The sequence below is a fragment of the Puntigrus tetrazona genome, chromosome 8 (assembly GCF_018831695.1).
Source record: "Puntigrus tetrazona isolate hp1 chromosome 8, ASM1883169v1, whole genome shotgun sequence".
Lineage (NCBI taxonomy): Eukaryota > Metazoa > Chordata > Actinopteri > Cypriniformes > Cyprinidae > Puntigrus > Puntigrus tetrazona.
Window position 1 is genome coordinate 11,115,645 of NC_056706.1, and position 24,765 is coordinate 11,140,409.

At 37.9% G+C, this 24,765-nt stretch overlaps 2 protein-coding genes and 2 pseudogenes across 3 annotated transcripts in view; 2 read left to right on the forward strand and 2 right to left on the reverse strand.

The window, feature by feature from the left end:
* The window catches only part of LOC122349915 (nephrocystin-4-like), a 35,099-nt gene extending 19,505 nt beyond the window's left edge, over positions 1-15,594 (reverse strand). For both annotated transcript variants that reach the window (XM_043246052.1, XM_043246051.1), the window contains exons 1-2: positions 15,053-15,594; positions 14,132-14,278 (exon numbers count right to left, since the gene is read on the reverse strand). In XM_043246052.1, coding sequence (XP_043101987.1) covers positions 14,132-14,278; positions 15,053-15,187 — 282 coding nt within the window. In that variant the 5' untranslated portion in view covers positions 15,188-15,594. The remainder of the gene's footprint in view (positions 1-14,131; positions 14,279-15,052) is intronic.
* A 394-nt stretch (positions 15,595-15,988) lies between these two features.
* LOC122349914 lies at positions 15,989-18,537 on the forward strand (annotated as a pseudogene).
* A 521-nt stretch (positions 18,538-19,058) lies between these two features.
* LOC122349916 (UPF0688 protein C1orf174 homolog) lies at positions 19,059-21,897 on the reverse strand. Its single transcript, XM_043246054.1, has 4 exons — positions 21,759-21,897; positions 21,062-21,139; positions 20,506-20,895; positions 19,059-19,541 (listed from the first exon to the last, which is right to left on the reverse strand). Exons 1-4 carry the CDS (start codon positions 21,771-21,773, stop codon positions 19,440-19,442), a joined length of 585 nt encoding a protein of 194 aa, XP_043101989.1. The 5' UTR covers positions 21,774-21,897; the 3' UTR covers positions 19,059-19,439.
* Positions 21,869-24,580, forward strand: LOC122349913 (annotated as a pseudogene).
* Positions 24,581-24,765: the final 185 nt, after the last annotated feature.

Below are 24,765 nucleotides of genomic sequence, written 5' to 3' on the forward strand. Positions count from 1 at the left end.
GACCTACAACATATATATTGTGTGTATTATGTATGCATAAATTCAAGTTTATTTGTATAGCCATTTTTACAATACGATCGATTAATCGTTTGACGGAACTAAATTTTCAGTTTGTTTAATTTTCATGGCATTCCTGATCAGATGTACTGCTATATCAGTGCCCTTATTTGTGCATATATTACTCTTTCTCCGGCAACGGTTCCCCACCAATATTTTTGATGACCTTCACCTAATTTTGACAGCCTTCAGAATATTTTCTGCTTTGCATATATGAACATATTATATACATATGTTTACACACACACACACATACATTATATATAGATCAAGTGCGCACACATATACTCATATTCATATTGCCGGGCTATCAATCTATCCACAACATAACTAGAGATGTTTCTGTGTCTGCAAAGGCATCTCTGTCACTGACTACACTACTTTGTCCCGATGATCTACATATTGACATCTTGAGCGCGGTAGGCTAGGGAAGTCCCGTAATTCATTCAGGACATGCACTAGGGCTTTCCATACCGTAATGCACCTACAATAGGTATTGGCGTAAAAACTCGTCTTTGACGAGCAAGCGTTGTAACCGAATTGGAGAGATAAATTGGTAATGGCGCTGAAAGAGTTAAGACATTTGCGCATACATGGTGCTGGTTTATGTTTGGAGAGAATTTGAAATGAGTTCACAAGACCTAAAATGCATGCTTGCTTTGGTCTGGATTTTAACTATGGATACTGCTTGAATTCTCAGCTGTAATAGGACATCATAAATAATACAGCACAGTGATTGGATCATAGCATTTCAGCGAAAAAGCTCAGAGAAGAAAATGTCCTCGACGCCTACTCTCCAGCCACAGCAGCCAATCACTACTCCAAATTAACACATATGTCACTTTTCATGGCATTGGTCTAATTTAGCTTTTTTTTAACCGAAACAACAAAATTGCTCAAAAAAGAGTGAAAAAAAAACTACAACCACTTTTACCTTATTAATAATAATAATTATTATAGTGCTACTGTCGTTTTCACAAAAATATTAAGCAGCATTATTCAGCATGGTTAAAATCAGCTAATTAGAATAATCTAAAGGACCAGTGACACTAAAGACAGAGTAATGACACTGAAAATTAGCTTTGCTGCCATATGAATAATGTAATTTTACAATATATTAAAATTGAAATGTTATTTTAAATTGTAATATGATATCAATATATCCACTGGACTGTATTTCTAATCAAATAAATGCAGCTTTGGGAAAAAAAATAAAAATCTACTGAACAAATAAACAAAGAAAGACAGCACAGCATACTTTAAGCAAACATTACACCAAAAAGTTCTTGGGTTACAGAAAATAATAGATTTGAGGGTTCTGACTGACACTAAAAGTGACCACTTTTCCTGGCTGTGTGACTAAATTATGTCAACTACAAAATAGCTCCTCGCTATGATTATGTGTTGCAGTATTCTGTTGCGCAAACGGTGAACACTCCAAAAGCTGGATGAAACAGCACTACCCAACCGAACTGCGCAGTGTAGACCAATTATCAACCGGCCCAACGGACAGCACGGCGCAAACCGGTTTCAACTAAAGAAACCAGGCCAATTTGTACAAAGCTGCACAAACCAGTGGGAAAGCTCTGCATGAGTTGTGCGACCCATTTAAATTAGACACAAAAATTCTGTGTTAGAAACCCATAGGGGACCGCAAATGGTTGAATGCTTAAGCTAGTCTAAAACCAAACAGCTCTGACATTCTAAACAGCACTGAAGAGGAAAGCAAATTCTGTACTTCAACGCCTTATGAAAGAAAAACAATATCTGTTAGAGGCACGAAATTGTAAATATTACACAACAGTTCAGGTCAATGAATTGGCTGGTGCTATGTATCAGGGCTCATGCAGTGATACTACCGATATTTGTCAAATAAAACTAAGTTTAAGCATACAATCTCTTGTGGATTGACTGAAGTTGTGTATTGACAATATGTATGAGCAAGACACAGGTTTCTCTCTGGCTGGAGATTTAGGTTGGTGTTCACTGTAGCAAATCTATTCATTTTGTGGTACAGTGAAAGGACTATCAGAAATCAATTTCATTGTACCGGTTGAAAGAAGATTGATTGTTAGCATTGCTAGTCCGTTTCAGTGTGTTGAATATATTCAAAAACAAATCAGTGACTCAAGTCCCTGCACTGAACTTCTTACTTATAGATTTGAAATTAATATTAGAAAATTAAAGAGCTCCTACTATGGATTTTTGAAAATTACCTTTCATGCAGTGTGTGTAATGCAGTGAATGAAAACATCCTGCAAAGATTTAAATCTGAAAGTACAACGTATATAAACTTATTGTCCCTCAAAAGAGAGTTGACTCGTAATCATTAAAATGTGTCATTTTTAAAACTCAAGCCGTTTCATGTTGATGTCAACATGAAACATTAGCATACTCACCCTTTAGGGTCTTTAGCATTTGTCTGAATGAAAATAAATTGTTAAGCAAATTGTTTGGGAGTCATTGAGCAAATAAGGTAAAAATTAAATGTAATTTTATAAAACAATGAAAGTGTTTGTTTGGGTTTTTTTTTACCTTGCATTTAGTAGTTTATGAGGATAAAGATACAAAGTAGCACCCCAACACTACAATTCATGCGCTGACTACATTTGGTCTCATATCAAATATGAATCATCCTTCCAAATGGCACCATCGGTGCCTTCCTTGGCCATGTTCAGTCATAACAACAAATCAGGCTTCAAATTTGCGCTCTGTGCTGTTGGACATCTACGCTAAAGAATGAAAAAGCTCTTAAGCCGGACGTCCGTACACAATGCCTCGATGGACCATAAGCATCCCATACACACAGAAGGTGTAGCAAATCAATACAAACAACTCAATTAAGTTGAGCAGAATGTGCAAAAGGCATCTGAGGGACAGGGAGCAGATGATTCAGTTTAAGGGACATCTGTATCCTGCAGGTAAACCTCCCTGACCTCGCCGATCAATACCGCAGTGCTGACAGAATAACCCGGGTTAACCTCCTCTGATCACCCACCACTGCCTTCTCTCACTAACACGTGTGGGAATTCACACAGTACGGTGCCCATGAAGCCAGCAGGGACACGAGTCCACCTAATCATTTTACAGTGGATTAATATGATCCATGTGTTACAGAATTGATTTATTAAAATTCTTTAGCTCTGAGAGACGAGTCGGGCATAATGAGTGGAGAACGGTTCCTTTTGAAGCATTAAAAAGAAATCAGGGCTTATTAGGATGATGCATGGTGGCCTCTGAGATGTAAAGAGAAGCTGAGAATGGAATAGAATAGAACACGGATGAGGAAACCGTATGTTTTATAAACCGATTTTTAAAACGGATAAATGAAACAAACCATTCGAACAAATCAAATCAATAAAACTCATCGCCGCTCACCCAAGTCTCTCATTGCTGCATAAAATACAGCTCCATATTGAAAATACCTGCCGAATGCATATGTATGCAAGTTTTGACTGTTTTTTTGTTTTTGTTTTTTTTAGTATGGATGTGCGTGTGAGCATGCAGAGTGATCGGAGTGTGTTAGGTCTGTGAGCTGCTTTGTTTGACTGATGCAGGACTCTATTTACTTTGGCTGTGTTGTTTCTGCGGCTCTGCCCTCAGGCGTGATGCCCAGGCCACGGTTTGTTTATTTTGGTGGGAATTGGAGGAGCTCTGCTCACAGCACCCAAATTAAAAACCAAGGCCCTGATGTCCCGGGGAGGACGACGATCAGATTCTTCTTGTCGTGTCGAACACACAGACAAGTCACGCAAACTCAATACCAAACAGAGAGGACGTTTGATGAGTATTTTAATGAGCACTGACACAATACGGTAAATACTAAACTTAGCATCAACCTTGAGGTGTTGAGTAGACGTCTAAAATCTTAGCCATGGTTTACACCCAATTCATTCTTAGGCGAGTCACTAAGAAGCAGTCAGATGAGACGGAAGACTTGAGTGTGTTATTATTTTATAGGGCAGAGACACCCAAAGCAGGACCCACGCGGCCTGTGGTGACCTTTCAATTGGCCCACTATGCATACATTTGCATACATGCATTTATTTTTGCTTTCAAATGACAGGGAATACAAGTACATTTGACAAAACTGTCACTTTTAATAGAATATTTATTGGTAATGCATCATTTACCTTCAGCCCACGCTTATCAATCAAGTCAAATATTTGGCCCAATATAGTAAAAAGTTTGGACACCTCTGGTAAATGTTTATTATTGATTCCAAATATGCTTCAAAATATGTATTTCATTTAATTTTTCATCAGAGAGTTGTTTTCTTTGAAGGTTGCAAAACAAAATATCCTTGATGTAGAGCCAAATTGCTAAAATAACTTTGACATCACAAAAAATTTGTTCTAAAGGTAAAATCCAATATTTATCCATCTACATTATACCTGTATAAAAATTTAAAATATAAAAAAACTCAAAAAAAATACAAAATGTTTTATTGTAATAAAACTTAAAGAATATATAATAAGTGTCGTAAATAAACTTTTTTTTCTTTATTATTGCAAGATATAAATATTTACAACAATTTTCCTGAGAGTTTTCACATTTATGATGTACTTTTGACTGATTACACAAAATCAGTTGCTTGTTTTTATTTTTATGTAATTAATTCTTTTATTTCTGCTATTTTGCTTCCACTAAATGCCATAAAAATTGTAACGTTACTTCAATCTGTGGTTAACCCTCGCTTCAACTTTTCAGAACTTCTGACCCATAGACACAGTCATTTTTAAGCTGAGAAAATTGATATGATCATTACTTGCACCAGAAGTCCCTCAAGCAACAGGTAACCTGCTTTTTCTAAGCAATAATCTGTGTCTCATTGTAGGTCTTAAAATAGCACCGTCTGCATTTCTACCGAAAGAGCATGATGAAGCCCTACTTTAATGATTTGGAAAATTTGCTGACACCCTGCACTCGCCACAGGATTGAAGCGAGAGCTGCGGCAACATGCTCACACCACGCATGCGCATCACTCCAGCTCCTTCCTCTGTGAAGAGAAGGGCATGCATCTCTGTCAGCTCGCTAAATACACAAAATCTCTCAAAACATTGGCATAAGTGCTGGTGGAGTTGCAGCAATTTGCATATATCCAGCAAAACACAAGCTACATTAAAGAAGTCTCTCTAAAAGCCTACTGGGAGTGAATGGCAGGGATGTAATGTCCACAGTTGCGCTGCGGATAGATCTGCTGTTTGCACTTCCTCACAGACGCGAGACCTTCGGGCTCAGAGCTCTCCTTGAGCAGAGAAGCAATTAGACCTGATAAAGTTGTTTCTTCGTAGCATTTCAAAGGGAAGCGTCACAGTAGGGGCCGCTAACAATTCAGCCGTTTCTTATTTGTGCTCAAGAGCTTGAAACCAGATTGACTGTTCTCACCTTCAAACTGCATACACAGTTAACAAAACAAAAAGGTTTTACAGACCAGCTGTTCTCAAGGATGCGAGCAGATTCAACAATGTCAAAAGTCTAACTAGAAAAGAAAACATAAATGTACAGTTAATAGCTTTGGCATATAGAAAAATGGCCACTCATAGAACATTCTTCTAACAGTGTGAAAAATGATGTAATTGTAATCACTCGCTCCAAGAGATAGCACATCCTTTGACACTTACACAACTTTCTGTATACATAATATATTTCTTGAAAGTTCTGCGATACCATACGGATACTAAATATGGACAGCTAACTGACAAAAATCCTCATGAAACAAAGGAACAGTTGAGAAGCTGAGCGATTGCCTTTTTGATTCCTGTCTAGCAAAATAAACTTGTTTCGTCTGCGTTTACGTGCCGTCCCCACTGGATCCCGCCAAACTTGCAGAATCCATCAGCAGTCCTCGTTTCGGTACCTCATAATTTACGAACTAAGCATGATTTACACATCATATTCAGACAAGCAAGATTCACAGTCTGACAAGTCAAAGCACACAAATCATTTTCATCTTCTTAGTCGGTCATCACAGTACAGACTACACAGAGTACTGGAAATAGCAGTGACGTGAACGGTGATTATGTGCATCAACCTCTAGCAGCCCTTTTGGACCCCGAAGGCCTGCTAATGTCTACTATAGTACTTGGCTTCATGACTTTCTCTGATGTTCATGAATCACTGGATACAGGGGCTTTTAAAACGTTATTATTAGACATATTATACATATTTATGACAGGCAGGGTTGTTTTAGTATTATTTATATACCATTACTTCAGATTAATAATGTTTAAAAATCCATTAAAAATTAATTCAGTTTCAAATGAATTCTGTTATTCTGTAAACAATCAATGAACAAAAGCTTTATTTGCTACAGAAGTTATTAATATTTCTAAAAATAATACAACGCTTAGTTTATGTTAGCTCAAATTTGTAAAAAAAAAAAAAAAAAAAAAAAAAAAAAAAAAAAAAAGCAGTTTATAAAACACAGTTGATAATGTTTAATTTAATATTTGAATTAATGAATGTTAAGAAGAATTTTTCATTGGGAGTTCATGTTAATTAACTAATTAACTGCTGTTAAATAATGAAGCCCTAATGTAAAGTGTGACAGCAAGAATAATAAAGAATTTTTCAATAGGAACTGAGTATTAAAGTATCTGGCGTTGTGAATGAACGCCACTGCCAATACAAAAATCTGAATGGATGCTTAATAATTGCTTTGTTTACGGGTTTCCAGGGTAACAGCTGTGTTTCAGCTGTTCAGCGCCCTCTGCTGTCAGAGACTGAATGCGTGCGTCTAACGTGTTCCACCACCTGCTTCTAAACCGTGTCTTCGACGCAGCTTTCAGGGGTGTTTGCGTGTAACCTTAAAGGTAAAAGTGTTCTTAAAACGATTCAAAATTCAAATCATTTTTGGACTATTTTGGATAATTATTTTTAAGGGCCCGTGATACAATAACAATACAAAGTCATAAATACGGCATTACCGAAAACCCGCGACGCGTCTCTGTTCAAACACCAGCATACCGGTTTGAAGTCTGACTGACTGATGAAACGAGAACTCTCTATCCTCCCGATGACTTTTCAGTATAAAACACAATTGCCCTGCTTTCGCACTCATTCACGTCAAACAGTCGTCAGTCAGCACCCTGTATGTTCCTGTGAAACTACTGTAAAAAAAAAAAAAAACGTGAGATGTAAGAGAAGTACGGCTGCTAAAATAAGTCATTACCGTGTAGAGCTGCGAGCTGATGCAGCAGTCAGTCATACAGTTCCGTTAAATCCATAACGTCACGCTTCTAAAGACTCTTTCTCTGCATGGCGCTCTCATCTAAAAAAACACTACACAAAAGCTGTTCTTGGTCTTAAAAGAGAGAACGACGCACCAACAAAGACGCAAACTGCTCTTAAGACTTTGAGCAGAGAAGAAGAGAATAAAGAGGAAGAGTGGAGATGTTCGAATGAGAACGAGTGCAGCAGATGAAGCCATGGGGAGTGCTGATTGCAGAATTATTTTCACACCACACACTGAGGAGACGAATCCACTCTTCGTCGCCCTCTGTTCTCTCTCTTCGTCACGTTCATAGTCTTCAAAGGCATCTTTTTGTTCGTCGCCGCTCATCTGACGAGCACCTACACTCCTCGTCAGCTCAAATTCTCTTTTTCAACACGAATCGAGAATGGTGAGAACAACGCCAAGGTCACGGGTTTGGTTCTTAATGTTGAAATGTGCTCGTACGGTACATTCAAAAACGGCTAAATAGATGTTTTTGCACTTCGGTCACAACTGGAACCGAAGAACGGAAGAGAATGTCGGCGTCTTGAGAAGCTTTTTAAAGTTTCTTTGACCTTTACGCAACGTCTTAAAGACGGAGCGATCACAGCAGGAGGAGCTAAAAACACAGCGAGACGCATCACAACAGTTAAAGGTGTTTGCCTAATGCATGTCATCTTTAAAATGGCACAAAACACTGATAAAACAAGGAAACATAATGCAACAGGTAAAGACATCTAGAGTATTTATTACCTTTTAAGTCGACAACAATAAAAGATAAAACAAAACTAAATGAAGTTAAATAATTTGTCACTAATTTAAAATTATTCTTAAAGTTTTCACTAATAGAAATAATGCAGAAACAAATTTGAAAAGTATAAATATTAGACAAATTTAAATGTTGGATGAATTAGAAATAATGCTTTTGCAACTAAATAAAAATCCTTGATCTTAAAAACTTTCTAAAACTGCAAAAAGTGTTTTCTATTATAATTCTAATATACTGATATCAATCAATCAATCATTTTTATTTATATAGCGCTTTTAACAACACAGGTTGCATCAAAGCACTGATATGGTGTGCTCAGTTATTAATAATAGCTTTTATTATTGTCAGTGTTTTTGCTGCTTAATACAGTATTTATAAAAACCTGAATAAGAATAAAAAGTTAAATTAACTGTATTTATTTAACATTATGTTATTATTTGAAGTTTTGATCAATTTAATGTATCCTGGCTGAATAAAGGTATTAGTTAATTCAATCAAATCTGCAAATTAGGATGATTTTTGAAAGATCATGTGACACTGAAAAAGTTAAAGTAATTGCTGCTTTAATTAGAGTAAAAAATACATTTTTAATAACATTTCACAAAATTTATTTTGTTGTTTTTTCTGTATTTTTGATCAAATAACACCAAAAAAAAATGTTAATATAAACTTTAACGGTATATAAATAATACTAAAACAACACTGTCTGTCATAAATACTTATAATATGTCAAATAATAATAATAATAATCCTCACAATCCCTCTCCTCAACCATAAACTGCCCTGTTCTTCTTTAGGGTGCGAGTGCCTTTAAGGACTGGCTGCTCTCAGGGATGTTTGCTTCTCCACGAGCTGAAATATTGATCATTTCCTGGACGGCTGGTGAGCCACATATATAATTGAAATGAATCTCTAGGCTTGTGTCAGAATGGGTGGAAGAGTTAAAAGGGGTATTGAAACATCCGCGAGGCTCTTAGAGCCTGAGAACATGAATCACAGTGAAAGAGGGAGATCCGTGGACCTTGCGGTCCAGCCTATTGAATGCTTTGAAAGTTGAAGAGATGAAGCACCTGACACGGCACAGGCTGCACACTTGCTGAGAGGCTCTCGTGGAGGAAACCAGACGAACCCAGAGGAATGAAATGGACATCCCGGAACGCTACATCACACTGCATTTAAAATCACTTTTCTCTCTCAACTAATTACAGAATTTAATGAACTCCTTGCTATCCATTAAGGATTTCTAATTTAGAGTCCAGAATGTGAGCATAGCAAACTAAATAAGCACTAATAAGAGCTAAAAGTTCTCTACAGAGTGCTGTCACATGTCATAAAAGGTTGTGCTAATTGGTTGAACAGACCTAGGTGTAAATTTAGCCTTTGTTTAAATGTTGCTTTAGGGTTAAAGGTTTTCTGACCGAGTCTGCAGTTATTCACAAAGCTAAAAGAAAATGTAAAAAAATACACACAAATAGCACAGGATTTTGTCCTTATTCTAGTAAAGCAAAATATAATTTCTCATTCTGTTCTTTCAATTTGGGGGGAGCGTGTTATGCTGTACTCCACTTAAACAAAAAGAAAAGAAAAAAAAAGAATGAATAAAAATAATAATAATTGTATCCACAAATTAGGCATGGGCTGTGATGCTCCAGTAATTACATTATTTAATTATTTATTCATTTAGTTATTTATTTACTGTATTTCAGTAATGAGAATCTGAGGGTTAATATGTTCAATTGTCCTGACAAAAATAAATAAATAAATGAAATGAAAATCGAGATGGTCCTAAAACTAGTTTAATTTGTTTTTTGCAAAATATAACTGTTATGCTGTACTGAACAAAAAAAGAAAAATACTACTAATAATAATTGCATCCACAAAGTAATATGCATAAGCCTTGATATTCCAGTACTAAGAATTACATTATTTAAACATTTATTCATTTGGTTATTTATTTACTGCATTTCAGTAATGGGAATTTAGGGGTAACAATGTGTTTAATTGTCCTGAAAATAATATCACAAAGCACAAAATCTTAATGGTCCTAATAACAGGCTTCGTTTTGTTCATGCAAAATGTTATTTCTTTCTTTTTATCCCCCCTTTTGAATTAGGGATGAATCGTCTAATTTCCCTATAAATCTACAGTTCTACAGTTTGCCCAGCTCCTGACACTGGCGTTTTGCACTTTGTCCATCATCCAGCCAGTGAAGAGAGACGGTTTAACATTACACAACGGGAGTCAATGGAAAACGCCTTACTCTTCTGAACCAGAGCCCACTAATACTTCCACTCAACTGTGTGACAGCACTGCCCTCTACAGTCAAAAAAGCTTCACGGCACCCATCATGAATAACCCATGTTCCCCAGACACAACCTGTGATTTATAAGGGTTTAAAGAGGCCTTGTGAGACACTCCTACATCCTTAGCCAAAGAAAACATCTCATTAGGTCTACAACAAAAAACAAAACTTAGGTGTCCTTTACGAAACAAAGCATCATCTGATACCATCAGCCTGATAGTGTTTCACAATAAATTAGACTTCATCCAACAATCGGCTTCCTTTTCACCTAAATCAGCACAGGCCTCAAATCTTCGTCCCTCAAACCGAAGGTCGCTGATCAAATAAGATTTATCGATTCCTACGTCTCCACACAAAACATCGGTTTTGTCATAACAGCCCTCTATTATAGTCGAGCCAGAGGGAGAGTCCTGCTTTAATTCTATCTTCATTCCTCTATAATCACTCCCCCTGTTTGGAGTCTCTCTCTCTGAGGCGTATATTAAAACAGATCCATCATGTCTGACAGACCTTATGTGATCTCACGGTCCCTCTTCTGTGCTGCCGCTGCTGCTCCTGGGGTTTCACAGAAGAGCAGACGCTTTATTCGACTTCAACAACGACGACGGTGGAAATTAGCACATCACAATTCCATAAACAAGAACCTCTCACTCTCTGTTAGACGGCAGAAAACGAATTAGCCAGGCTAATTAGTGAATAACACTGGGGTTCAAGCTAGATCAAAAATGACTCTCGTCAAGCACAGAATGCAAGTAGCATTTGGCTTTGGGAAGTAAATAATCAAGTTGCTGGATAGCGGTAGGTGCCTTAATGAGGACTACAACGCCATAAGTGGTGCAAGCATAATTATGAGAATGATAGTCCGTCCCTTGCCGATGGAAGGGATTCAAAACAAAAGACGTACAAATAGTCTACTTAAGAAACACTGGTCACAAAACTAACATCTCATAATAACTTCTACCTTATTGGAAAGATTTTTTTTCTCTCCCCAGATGTGGCAACTCACCAAGGCTGAATTTATTTTAGCAAAAAAAAAACTGACCTTAAAATTTAACCTAACCACGATGACAAAGCTGAATTTTCAGCAGAAGTTACTCCAATCTCCAGTGTCACTTCAAATCATGCAGATTTTTTTTTTTTTTTTTTTGCGAACATTCTGTTTAAATTAGCAAATGACACAACTGGGCTCATAACCAACAACAATGCATAAAGAGAGGACAATGTTCTCAAACATCAGGAAGACCGAAGAAATTATTGTGGACTTTAGGACCACTAAAAAGATTGCCCACAGCCCCGTAATGATCAAGGATAAGGTCGTGGAGAGAGTACTGTCAAAGAAGATCTTTCCTGAAGTGATAAACCTGCTCGTATAGTAGGCAAAGCACAATCAATCTACTTTCTCGGGAAGCTCAGGAGAGTAAATCTTCCTCATGGTCAACTTGTATAGAGGCACGACACAGAGAAACGTTGTGATACACAATGACAATAAAGTACTTGACTTGATTTCACGCTCAAGATACATATCTTATTTTCAATGTTTAAAATAGTCGTGCTGCTTAACATTTCCGTAGAAACTTTTCAGGATTCTTTGATGAACAGAACGCTGTGTCAAAATGAACGAACTTCACACAGTTTGAACTGGACTGACTGAGGATAAATAAATTGTTTTATAGCACAATTTTGAATTTGCCTAATATTTATTTGTTTGTATCACTGATTCTGTTACTTTCCTATTTAATATTGTGAAGCTGCTATCTCTTTTGTATAAAGTGCTGTAAAATAAAGGAGCCATGCCTTTTGATCAATTTAATGCATTATATTAAAAATCGTCACACGTTATTGAAGCTATAATAATCTATCATTAATCTAAAACAGCTCACATATTTCCCAAAAGGGGAGAAAAAAAAACAAACACAAAATTTTACCCATAATTTTAAGGTTCCCACAGTCATGGAAAACCTGGGAATAATAATTGAGGTTTTCCAGGTCATGCAAATTAATAAAATGTTAAAACCCTGGATATCTCCAGTTTTGTTATCTCTAAAATACAGCAATTAATATTTTATATTGTGCATATAATTGCTGTGTAAATCTTTCTTTCAAAAACTGAGCAAATTCTCGAGGTCAGATTGGTTCAATGAATCAGTGACGAAATGTTTGTGAACCAGTTCACAAAATGAATTATTCATTACCAAATTGGTTAGAAGATTTTAAAAAGCCTACGCAGCAACACAAAAACTGTGGGAGACCTGAATGTTATTCTTTTTTTAAATAAAAGAATAACGCAAAAATACAGTTGCGAGTAAATTCTCTCCATTTGCTTAGCAAGGGCAGCTGTGACAAAAACAGAGCAATGCAACTGTGAACCGCTGATTAGATAACAAAAAAAAAATCCTAAATGGTTGACAGGAAGGCAAAAGGGAGACCATTTTCGATACAAAATGCAGAGCCACACAGCTGTTGGGGGAGAAATGGCAACATGTAATAAAACACAAAGGCACAGCAAGTAGCTGGAAATAGAGCGTGCTGCAGACATTAACCGCGGTCTCCACGGTCTGTGACTCAGAGTGGACATTTTCAAGAACTTTTATTTCCACTCGGTGGATCTAAGAGCCCATAATGGGAGATTTAAGTGAATTACAGTGGTGCCGGGCATGCAGACAGAAGTGTGTGCGGTCTTCTGGACAGCTAGACAGTAAATTCACAGCCTCAGATGGGCTTTTATTGTGCTTGCTGAGAGAGGCCAGAACACGTCTATCATCTCCAATAAACTCTGCTGGGTCGGGTTTGTTTGTGCTGTGTGCTGCCAGAACTGATACTTCAAACCTGAGAGATTCGGCAAAACTCAAGAGGTCGAGCTGTAACAAAGATTAAAAACAAATGCGTAAACCCAGGGTCGGGGTGACTGCTATCAAATCAAAAATAAATAGCTTCAACGGCATAACTGAAAAACTTTAACACTCAAACATTAGCACTGAAATGAGGCTGAACAAACAGATTTTGAAGAAGATTTTTTGGGAGCTGTTTCTGCAAGTCACATTGAAACTCCAGTAGGTGGCGACAGGTTATCGTCATTAGTGAAGGAGTCATTGCGTTAAACCCCATTCACAACAAGAAGAACTATAAAGATAATGATATTGGAGTCCAAAAAGTAAACAATATTGTCTGTTTATGCCACTTTGTCAAGCTTGTGATATAAAAAAAAAATAAAATGTAAAAAAAGTTAGGGTTTTTTTGTTAATTCCAACTATATAATTGATCTGTGCCTTTATAGTTATAGTTGTGTGGCCTTCTAATCTTTAATATTAAGAATGATTTTTAGAACAGTATCTTATCATCCTATATATATATATATATATATATATATATATATATATTTACTGATATTATATATAAATGATTTGCTCTGGAAAGAGAGAGAGAGAGGTAAAATTAAATGATTTGCTGTGGAAAAGGGCAGGTAAACTAACCAGCAAAAAATAAAAAATAAGTGTTAAACCTTGAATGTGTTAGACTTACTGTAGCCTGTTCCTGTAAGTACTCCCTCTACAGAGTGACACAACAAGACACAGGACAGGACTTTATGGTACAGATGCTCAGCTCGAGCTACTGCAATTCTGCAACCCATTTTGAGTTGTCACTTTTAACAGGTCACCTCTCTACATGGAACAGTGCATGAAGATGAGACAACCTCTGAATGGATAACACCCTTAGTCAAGCATGAAAAGGTGCTGCATCATGAAATAACACTAAATATCATCAGTCAGCGAGAAATGAGTCACCCTACCTCATTGAAGAGCACCCGACCGCTCTGACCCTGTACGCCACTGACAGAGTGTGAGCCGCTCTTCCATGTGCGCCCGAAGAAGTGCTGGTGACCCGAGTCAAACAGGGTCACACGCAGCTGATACTGGAGTGATGGCGATGACTCTGACTGTTGTTATGCAAACCACAGGACAAAAAGGAGCAAACAAGAATACAGAAACATCTCTGTAATCAAGGGCATATACACACACACACACATATTATATTATAAAATAAATATAATTTATTCATAAGTAATCAAATTAAGTGTTTATCTTTGCATCATTTATTGCTAATATATATTTTATAGTTGCAGTATTGCAGTATACACACCAGTTATATTAAACATTAGCAATGAACAAAGTAATATAATAAATGCTTTTGATAATTAATATAATTGTATTTATTGTTTACTACTAATATGCATTTTACATTCTAGAATTTAATCATATATACTGTTTATATAGCTACTATTTTGTGTTCGACAGATAGATAGAAACTAACATTTATTCCATATTTAATGTAGATATTTTTAGCAATGGTAAATTGACATTAAACGTAAAACTAACATTTCCTTTCATTCATGTTTTCTTACCAAAAAATAAGAAAAATGGGTGAAAATGTCTGATACTGCTTACATTTATTTAACGGCTTTTCAGCAGCAGTGGCTATATTCATGGCAAGGTTGTGAAAACATTTCAATTTCACAATTTGGTTACATATAAATCATTTTAAAACAGCATTATCCATTTTTTATTACATAAATAAATAAATAAATTAGTACAAATACACAACACTGAAACCTACACCTGATGGGTAAAAGTAAAAATACGATCAATTAAATGATGACTAGTAACGGTACGTCTCAACTTTTCCATAGCATGCATCTGAATAAAACACACACCTGTTTTAGGTGAAGTCCATCTATCTGTTTGAAGAGCAGCTGAAGACCTTGAGAAGATCCTGGAGCTTGTCTGGCTGTTTGGCTGTGAGGCGGGATCACGCGGTTCCTCAAGAAAGCGCTTTTCCAGTCAGACATGTGCGGGTTTCTTTAGAATTATCAACCGACCGCGGAACGTTTCTATAAAGGGGTCAGTCGGTCAGTAAGCGTTAATGTCCCCTGGCAAACATTCCTGAAAACGCCTAAAGGTTTCGCAGGTTGTTAAATCATCCCCGCAGGCGAAGTTAAGCGCTTGTTATTTAATTAAAAACGCGGAATATTGACTAAATGCGACGCTAAATCACCCAGAGACTTTTTAGGCTGCTCATTAATTTCAGTCTCTGCAGGACACAACTCTCTTTCTTTTCTGCTGCTAACGCATGTCGCGTGTAAGTTGGGCTAATTTTACAGAATAACTACTTCTGTCATTTTTGACAAACGCTCATCACGCTGTTATTTTCACAATCATATTACATGTAATGAAAAAACGGCTCAGCTAGTAATCAGGAAGGATTCTCTCTGTAGTGGTTGCCATAGCGTCTGTCAGCCGTTGCCAGGGTGAATTAAAGAGCGTTTTGGCGCTTTCCTGCAGAAGAAAAGTGCAGGGCTGCCATATACCGCCACCGTGTGGCTCGGTGGTGTACCTACACACATTCTGAAGCCGTGGTCATTAAAATATTAATAATAATAAAGTGGCTAAAAACATAATGGCTTCAGCATTCGCATTTGTGTGTAATTTGTGTTTTGTTTTTTTTTTTGTTTTTTTTAAAAGAAAGTATATGGAAATGACGGTAAGCACATATGCTGTTTCATAAACTGATAATAAAGTGTCCGTGTAATTTTTCTTTTCTCCACGAGGTGGCGACGCGCGTCTTGTCGTTGTTTTGATCGCTCGTGCAGACATCCGGCGAAAGAGAAACTCTTCGTATTTGCGGAAAAGAAAATATGCGCAAAGTAACAAAACACAAGTTGGTTAAAATAAGAAGCGCCAACGAGGCCAGAAAATACGGAATTGCGGCTACTAACCTGAAGGAGCTGGTTAAAAAGCATGTAGTTTACTTAAGGTATAAAAATGCGGATTATTACTGATATCGGTATTAACATTACAGTGGCAAGCGTTTGGATGCAGCTGCTGTAATTCATAATTCACATTTTATCTGCAGGTATCCAACTCCAAAGTACATGTGTGCTTATTCGAGGACGGAACAGTAGTTACTGAAGAGTATTTTCAAAATCTTCCTGATAACACTGAACTTGTCCTCCTGCCTGAGGGACAGAGCTGGAATGGACGTGGGTGAATTTCGTTGACTGACAGTTGGCCTGAAACCTGAAGACACGGCCTGAATATGATACGCTATAATATTGTGATCAGTTATAAATAATGTAACCAATCAGATTGCTTTGGCTTGTTCATTCTCTACAGTTGTTCATGACATAAATCAAGTCCTGGGTTTGGACAGAGGCGCAGACCTGATCCGTGCAGCCAGAGATCTTCTGTCAGATGAACGTTCTCCCAAACGGCGCAGAATACTGGGAGACCTTCTGAGGAACCTGACTGACAATTCAGAGGTGGAGAACAGAGAAGATGATAAGGAATGGTTTGAAGGTAAGTGAGGGGAAATAACATGTGAATGCATTTAAGTGTATGAGCATGGAAAATGATTGTTCTGAGGCACTGTTAACAAATTTATTTTATATATATATATATATATATATATATATATATATATATATATATATATATATATATATATATATATAATAAAATAATGATTAAAAGATACTCTCATTATAGATAACATTATCGCCTAAATTATATATTGTAATTTAACATACAATTGGAGTGAAAATGTTCTTAATTTTCATACATTTTCAATGTTAAAGAAAGTGAACTATGTTAATAATTTGGTTTTAAGTTAAGAACAAATATAAAAAAATAAATAAATTTGTCATTTATTTGCATATGTGTGTGTTAGACATTTGACATTTTCATTTTTTTTAATATAAATATGAATATGACTAGGTATACTTCATGTTTTTTTCCCTCATGTCTGTCAGGAATCGATGCCCGGTTTAAAACCAAGTCTGCGTACATGAAGTATAACTGTGAGAGCAGAATCCGAGGATATTTGAAAGAGGTGTGAAAACAGCGCTCCGCTTAAGATATGCATTTATTTTATTTAGCGGAGCTCAGTTATTCAATGCAGCAAAGGAGATGTGCAAGTATTGTTCTCTGTCCGTAGGTTGATGGATATACGCAGACTATTCCAAATGCCAAGACAAAAGTGAATATAAAAAGGTGGTGGGGATCCTGGCAGAGAAGCTGAAGGCGGCACGGTATAATGGCACATATTTTGACAGATCAGAGAGGGACGACCACAGACTCTGCACTGAGGAGGGCTGGTTTACCTGCCAGGTGTCTTTCTCGGTTTAGTCTAGCATTGTTTTGCTTTGAAGGAAATAAAACATCTCTTATTCAATGATTCTAAAAGACTTGTGCTAACAGGGCGCATTTGACGAGAGCAACTGCGTGTTTCTTCACTCAATAAACCCATACGGGAGCCATGAGAGCAGAATCCTCTTCAGCACCTGGAATCTAGACCACCTGTGAGTCGGAAATCCATTAAAATAAAAACACATTTGAGTATACTCACGTCTTGATGTACAGTTTTAGTTCAAAATATCAGCATTTAGGAATATTTATTTTAAAACGTTAGGGATAAGGAGTAACATTCTGAAATGTTTTTTTTAGGATAGAAAAGAAGAGGACAGTCATCCCCACGCTCGCCGAGGCACTGAAGGGCAATAAGAGCGGCCATATAAACGTGGATTATTTTTACAAACTGTTATTCACAAGGGAAAATCTCAAGCTCGTCATATCGTCTGCCACAAGAAAGGGGCCCATGAGCTCAGCTGTGACTCCCGAAAAATCTACAAACGGGTCAGGAGGATTGTGAAATGAAAGCATGTCCGTAATCCTCTTATGAAATGTGCTGCTTGGTGTGAAAGTTTCAAGCACTGAGATCCTCAGGGCCATTTTATTTTATTATGAGGTTATATAGCGTTTCAGGTATACACTTTTTTTAATTGTATCTTTTAGTTTCGGCTATAAACCAATTTTTGTACCAAAGCAACATTTTTTCAGGGTTTTTATAACTGTGACTGATTTTATATGCAAGTTTTATTGATTTATATTTAGCACTAAATGTCTTTGAGTCACGTGTTTAATCTTGTACAGTTAATGTTACACATAGCACTTCCATCAACAAACAGTAGCCTTACTGTACAAAATATAAATCAAGAGATGTTTTCCAAAGCTGTTAATGAGATTTATTTTCTCTGGACGGAGTATTGTAGCTTTCACATGATAATACACGGATGATTTGCCATTAAATAAGTTCACGAAAAATTGCATGTCATATACATAAAGTATTTGGTAGCAAAACAAATTAGCACTTGGTTTATCGCTTCAATAGAAAAATATAAACTTCAAAAATCACACTTTCTACAATTTTTAGAATTTGTACATAGTAGAAAAGAACCTACTTTTTAAAATGTTACATCTTTGAGCCACTCGTGAAGTTAGTGCAAATTCTGTTCAGTAAGATTATACAAATATCATCATATACAGACAAATCAAATTTCTGATGAAGCCACATGCATAATACAGTTTGAAATTGTTGGTTTAAAAGTATAACTTTTCCATATCTTACAATAAAAGCATCTGAATTTGAGTTATAACCAATATAAAGATCTTTACATCATAAACGTATCGATGAACAAAATAGCTACATGCTTTCGCTTTTTATATATACAGCACCAAATCTGAAGTATTAAGTGTTTCATTTTCCAAAACAAATCTATTTATTCTCAACAGAGAACGTTCAAAAGTGCCAAATTTATAACGCCCAAGCTAATGTTCGAATTTCTAAACAGCAAATTTTTGAGGCACTTGTTAAAACCGCGCTTGTTGACTTGAGAGCACATTAGTAAGGACTAGTGGTAGAAAACCCAGTGTACGGAAAGATATAGAAATATAGCTTTCTTTCAGCGTATGCTCTAAATCACATGACGGTTGTAGCTAACACAAACCCCTCTAAATGTACATTCGTTTAGTGTGGCACACGCATGTTCTTAAGTTTATAATTGTGGATGCGCTGACGTTTTTGCCATTGTCGGTGTACCTCAAAACTACGCAAGAAATCATTACGTCGCTGATAAATCAACACAGTGCATCATTAAAAAGGCTTTTGGAATAAATAGCTTGCTTTAAAACGATCGAGTCCATTTTACCAGCAACTCCTTCCCTGTCGGCGGCAGACGGATTGAGTGACCGTGAGGAATAGTGTCCTCATAGCTGCTCGTCTTCACTGTCCTCTTTGGCATAGTAATGCATGCTCCTGTACTCTCTTCGACTCATTCTCTTGCTTCCTGGGGTTCTGCGTGGGAACTCCTGCAACAAATCAGGGAGGAATCTTTTAAAACGAAGCCACGTTCGCGCATTAAATCTGCATCGATGACAGGTGGCTACCGAGCGTTTCATGGAATCAGACACCTGCTGCGCTTTGACACCCTATTGAGCATCTACAGATTTTCGCTGCAATAATCCTATATGGTCTTGTATTAACCTCAATATTTTAGGATTACTGTGGGCAAACAAAACCATCTGGCCGCATGTTATTTATCTGGAAAGCTTAACTTAGGCCAGTGTTATGTTACTGGGGCAAAGGGCCATGAAAGTTCACGTCCTGCATGGGTTGTGATATATAATGCATTTAATTCCATTTTTTAATGTGTAAACTTTATCTTTGGCGAATTATTGTTGTTATAAGAATGGGGTAAAATATATAGTCAAAAGCAAGCAAGCAATACAATACAAAAAAAACATCATCAAATGCGGAAGCGTCCAAGTGCCAAATTTTACATTTTCTTTGAAAATGAGCAGTTTCAGACACCTAGTGTATGTTCAGTAAGTTCACTTTAATGGCAGAAATATTATCATTTTAGAAGAACATTACAGTACAAATGGCACTTGGGGGCTTTTACATCATAACTCTTCAAATATTATAATTTATTATAAAACTTTGTATATTCAAAACTAGATGACGAGTTTCCTAACTGACATACGAGACATTATAATAAAAAAAAGAAAAAAAAACTATATGTATCGGTTTTGTTTTATATAGAGCCTCTACGCAGACCCTGGTCACGTGATAATTTCCACCATACGTGTAAAAATATTCAAATTAAATTATGACATTACTTGAAGTTATTTTTACAGAATATACAAGTATTTTTATAACCTTGAAAGTCGAACGTAATTGCTGGTCACGGTTCCGAGTTAAGTTCAAACCAGCGCTATTTTGCCGCATTTCTACACCGATACCCAAAGCGTGTTCCGAGTCGGTTTAGCGTACCTGAACGGCGTCCATGTTCCCAAAGAACTGCTCCACCGGGAAAACGTGATTGCTGTCCTCGTCGAAGAAGATGCTCGGATCGTCTCGCGTCTGGGGACTGTGTATTACGGTCTGGTCCATCTTCGCCTCGGCAGAGCCGCTTGTCAAAGCAGCACACTTAGCGGCGGAGTTCTCTTTACCGCGCCGTTCACCCGGAGTCTTTTTCCCGGGCTTTATTTTGACGTTCTCGTTCATGGTCGCGCTGGAGTTCTCCTCCACCTCGCCGTGAAACGGTCTCTTTGGAAGACGTTTGGCCTCGCCGCCGTCGCCAGCCATCTGCTGCACTGCGCTCGCGATATCAGACGCCGATCTCTGCGCCAAACCACGCAGAACCCCCCTCCGCGCAGCCTTCTGTGGATAAAAGTCCAATAGCGGAGGTATAAATGAGTAAATAAAATGTCAGCGCAGTTTCAGACGTGGCCGATACATCGTGGGAAACCTCGTTACATTGTAGCGCTTTACTGTAGCCGGCAGACGGAAACTGCGGGGAGGAGATGGTTGTTAGACTGACACTGACCTTGACTGAACTTTTCACACCAGGCGCGTTTAAAGAGACAGTGCCGCGCACTCGCAGTCTATGGCTCCCAGCGGCAGTCTGAAACAAGAGAGCGTTCTCCTTATTACGAACGCCGTATAATCAATAATACATAGTTTGCCTGTCACAAATTACCTTTGTGCTTTCCTGCCTTAAAAGAGATACTACAGCATTAAGAATATTCCTTTTAATAAACAATCATTCGTATAAAAAAAAAGTTTAGTTTCGGAGTTGAGTGCGGAATGAACATGTAAAAATAAAAAAAAAATGAGCATGCACAATTAATACCACGTTTAAAAAAACGCGAAAATGAATCAACACGAAAGCATGTACGCTGATAGAATACGTAAATGAATCTTTCCATTAAACCGATTCAAAAGATTCGACTCACTAAGCGATTCAAAATTCCCACTTCTGCTGGGAAAAGCTAACGCTCTTACGTTTATGAAAACAAGCCGTGAAAAACAACTCGAATAATAAAATACAAGGCACGTGCTCTAAGCGAGACTCCCGGGTTACACGCCGAAACGGTGAACTAACGTTGTTTTAGTAGGCTTTCCTAACTAAATTTCTCACTGAAAGCTGCCCAATAAAGTGTGCGTGAACTCGAAAGTGATCGTGTATGTTCATATGGCATAAAACGAGTTTTCATAGATAAAAGAAGTAAAAGCCTTCTTACCTGCTTCGCCCTCATTGGAAGTTTCGGCGTCGAAAACCGAGCGCGGAGTCTGGCGAGTGTTTATCTCCGGTGACCGCTAAAGTCCCGCCCATATCAGATCATCGACGCGACACGGAATCACAAGACTGAAAGAGCTGAAAACGTTACCAGGCTTTTCTGAGGCGCCGACTGATGCCCATCAATCGGTCCTAGTAGGTTTGTACAAGTTACAAACGTTATGATCAATGCAAGCCGTTAAAACGCAAGGAATTGCAAGTTATTCATCGTGAAAGCATGTCGCATGAGTCATAGGTCTACCGCGTAGACAGTGATGTGAATGTGATGCTATGGGTATGTGTGTTAGGTTAGTCATAAAACGATGAAAAGACAAAAAGGTAGACTGGTGTCATTTGAGTTTAAAAAACAAGACTCGTTTAAAAAACAAGAAGGTTATCCTAGTTAACTGCTGGTTGGTCAAACTAGTTCTTAAAGCAGTCTAAACATATATAGTGGCTATGTTTATGCAACTGGTCAAGAATTAATAGGTGTATATGTGTATTTCCAAAAAGATTTGATCCTTCTGAACATTGTTTCATGTGCCACATGACATCTTTATTGCGGACATCACAGACAAGTTAACAGGCTTTAACAACATTAAGCTACTAGCAACCTGCTGGAATATGCAGCCAACAGTGATTACAATGTTTTTGATGAATAATAGTCTCTAGTCGTTTATGGTTATAATTAAACTGGTCAGTTGTCCTACCAGCAAATACTGTAGCACCAATATAACCAGCTTGGTAGACCATCAGTGGGGCTGGATGAATCAGTAGCAAATACTGTAGTTTTGTAGTTATTGTAGACTCACGACTAATAATATAAGCACGCTTAAATTTGATATTACAATCATATTTAGGTTTAGTATGCTATGCATTGCGAATTCGCGTTACCTGACTCTATCGCTAAGAACCACACGGGGGCGCCAAATGCTTATCATGGGTTTAGTGCTTTTCAACTACTTGGCATCTTCCAGCATATTTCTGAGTACTTGTGAAAGGAACGTAATAAAAAAAAAAGTGGGTTACAAACCTTTGAGAAGCTAGACGAGAATAGGGTCTCAACTCCGGTATTTACATACACTGAATAAGTAAGTAACTCTCACTCATCTCTTCTTGGGGACCCTCATTCGCCCCGCTTGCACAGCTGTCGTGTGTAACCAGAGAGTCTGTAGCAGGTAGGTGTCGTCAAGCTGGAGGAGAGAGGAGGGCAGACAGCGATTGTTTTACGGGATGACTGCCTCCCATTTTCTGCAGTTCGGCGATGGAGCTCGAAGCGAGAAGAACCTGTTGCGACAATTAGTGACGGGACAGGAGGCTGAAACTTAGTCGGACCGGAGAAAGTGGTTTCAAAATGCCTTTTCATGGACCGTTGGCTCATTTTTATATTTTCATAACACTCGGAAAATGAATTACAGCGGACCGGGCTGATTTTTCACGACAGATCCACCGGCCACCCGAATGGACAGCTCTGTGAGGAGCCTGTGCGTAATGGAATTCTTCTTTCGAAAGAAAAAGAATTTGAGGACTGCGGTCAGCCTGGCTTTGGTTTTTGCCACTTTACTGATGCTTCAGAAGTTGATAACAGTAGACACGAATTTCAAAGACAACAAAATCGACGTGAAACGCAAATGGTGTGGCCCAACGTGTAAAAGCATAAAGGCTATTGAAAACTCATCCAACGTTAACGGCTTGGCGCCGGTAGGAAATCCCATGCCGAGAAAATGGGACGTGGATAAGATCAAGTGCAGTGAAAATACGACGGTTAAGACCCAAGCCTGGTTTCGTCGCTTGAACCCAAGGTTTCACGAATTTGTCCTGCACAGGCATTGCAGATACTACCCGATGTTGCTGAATCACCCGGAGAAGTGCAGCGGGGATGTGGACGTTCTGGTCGTTGTCAAGTCGGTTATTGAAGAACACGACCGACGGGAAGCCGTGAGGCAGACCTGGGGAAAGGAGCAAGAAATCCAGGGCTTCAAAATCAGAACGCTATTTTTATTAGGCACTCCGGCCACTGGCAAAGACGCGCGAAACTTACAAGCCCTGGTGCAATTTGAAGACCGATCCTACGGGGACATATTGCAGTGGGACTTTATGGACACCTTCTTCAACCTCACCTTAAAGGAGGTGAACTTTTGAGATGGTTCAACATCTACTGCAGTGGAGTTCCCTTCATCTTCAAAGGGGACGATGACGTTTTCGTCCACACCAAGAACCTCGTGGAACTAATTGGCTTTAGGGTGGAGGAGAACAGGGTGGATAACCTCATTGTGGGAGACACCATTTTAGAAGCCAAACCTATCAGAAACCGCCAGAGTAAATATTTCATTCCTAAAGAGCTGTACGATAAACGTTATCCAGCTTATTTGGGTGGTGGGGGGTTTCTCATGTCTTCTCTGGTGGCCCGCAAGCTCTTCGCGGTTTCTGAGAGCGTGGAGCTTTACCCCATTGACGATGTGTTTCTGGGCATGTGCCTTCAGCAGCTGAAGATCGTCCCCGAGCTGCATCTGGGCTTTCGGACATTCGGGATCATTAAGCGTAAAGTGACTCCTCTGAACCGGGAGCCGTGCTTCTTTCGCAGCCTCATCGTGGTGCACAAACTCGTTCCGCAGGAGCTGCTGCAAATGTGGAGCCTTGTTCAAAACCAGGACTTGAATTGCGCCAGACAAGTCGTGATATGATGAGTATTTATAAAGATTTTGTGAGAAAGGATGATGATTACTTGTTGTTATCAATTGTAAAACGTAATAAATCGTTGTGTAATAAAGGTAAATGTAATTATTAGTGTTTTAATTATGGTCTTATTTACAAACCCAATATTTTAATTATTTTTATATAATATTTTAATTTATATTTATATTATATATATATATATATATATATATATATATATATATATATATATATATATATATATATATATATATGCCTAGCTCAACAATGTTTACTCGAGTGAATATTTTATTTTT

Excerpts from the sequence above, each read along its gene's own strand:
- LOC122349916 (XM_043246054.1), bottom strand. Across the intron at positions 20,896-21,061 it reads GTGTGAAAAGTTCAGTCAAG|AAGGCTGCGCGGAGGGGGGT; the intron begins GTCAGTGTCAGT and ends TTTTATCCACAG. Across the intron at positions 19,542-20,505 it reads GGAACATGGACGCCGTTCAG|GAGTTCCCACGCAGAACCCC; the intron begins GTACGCTAAACC and ends GATTTGTTGCAG.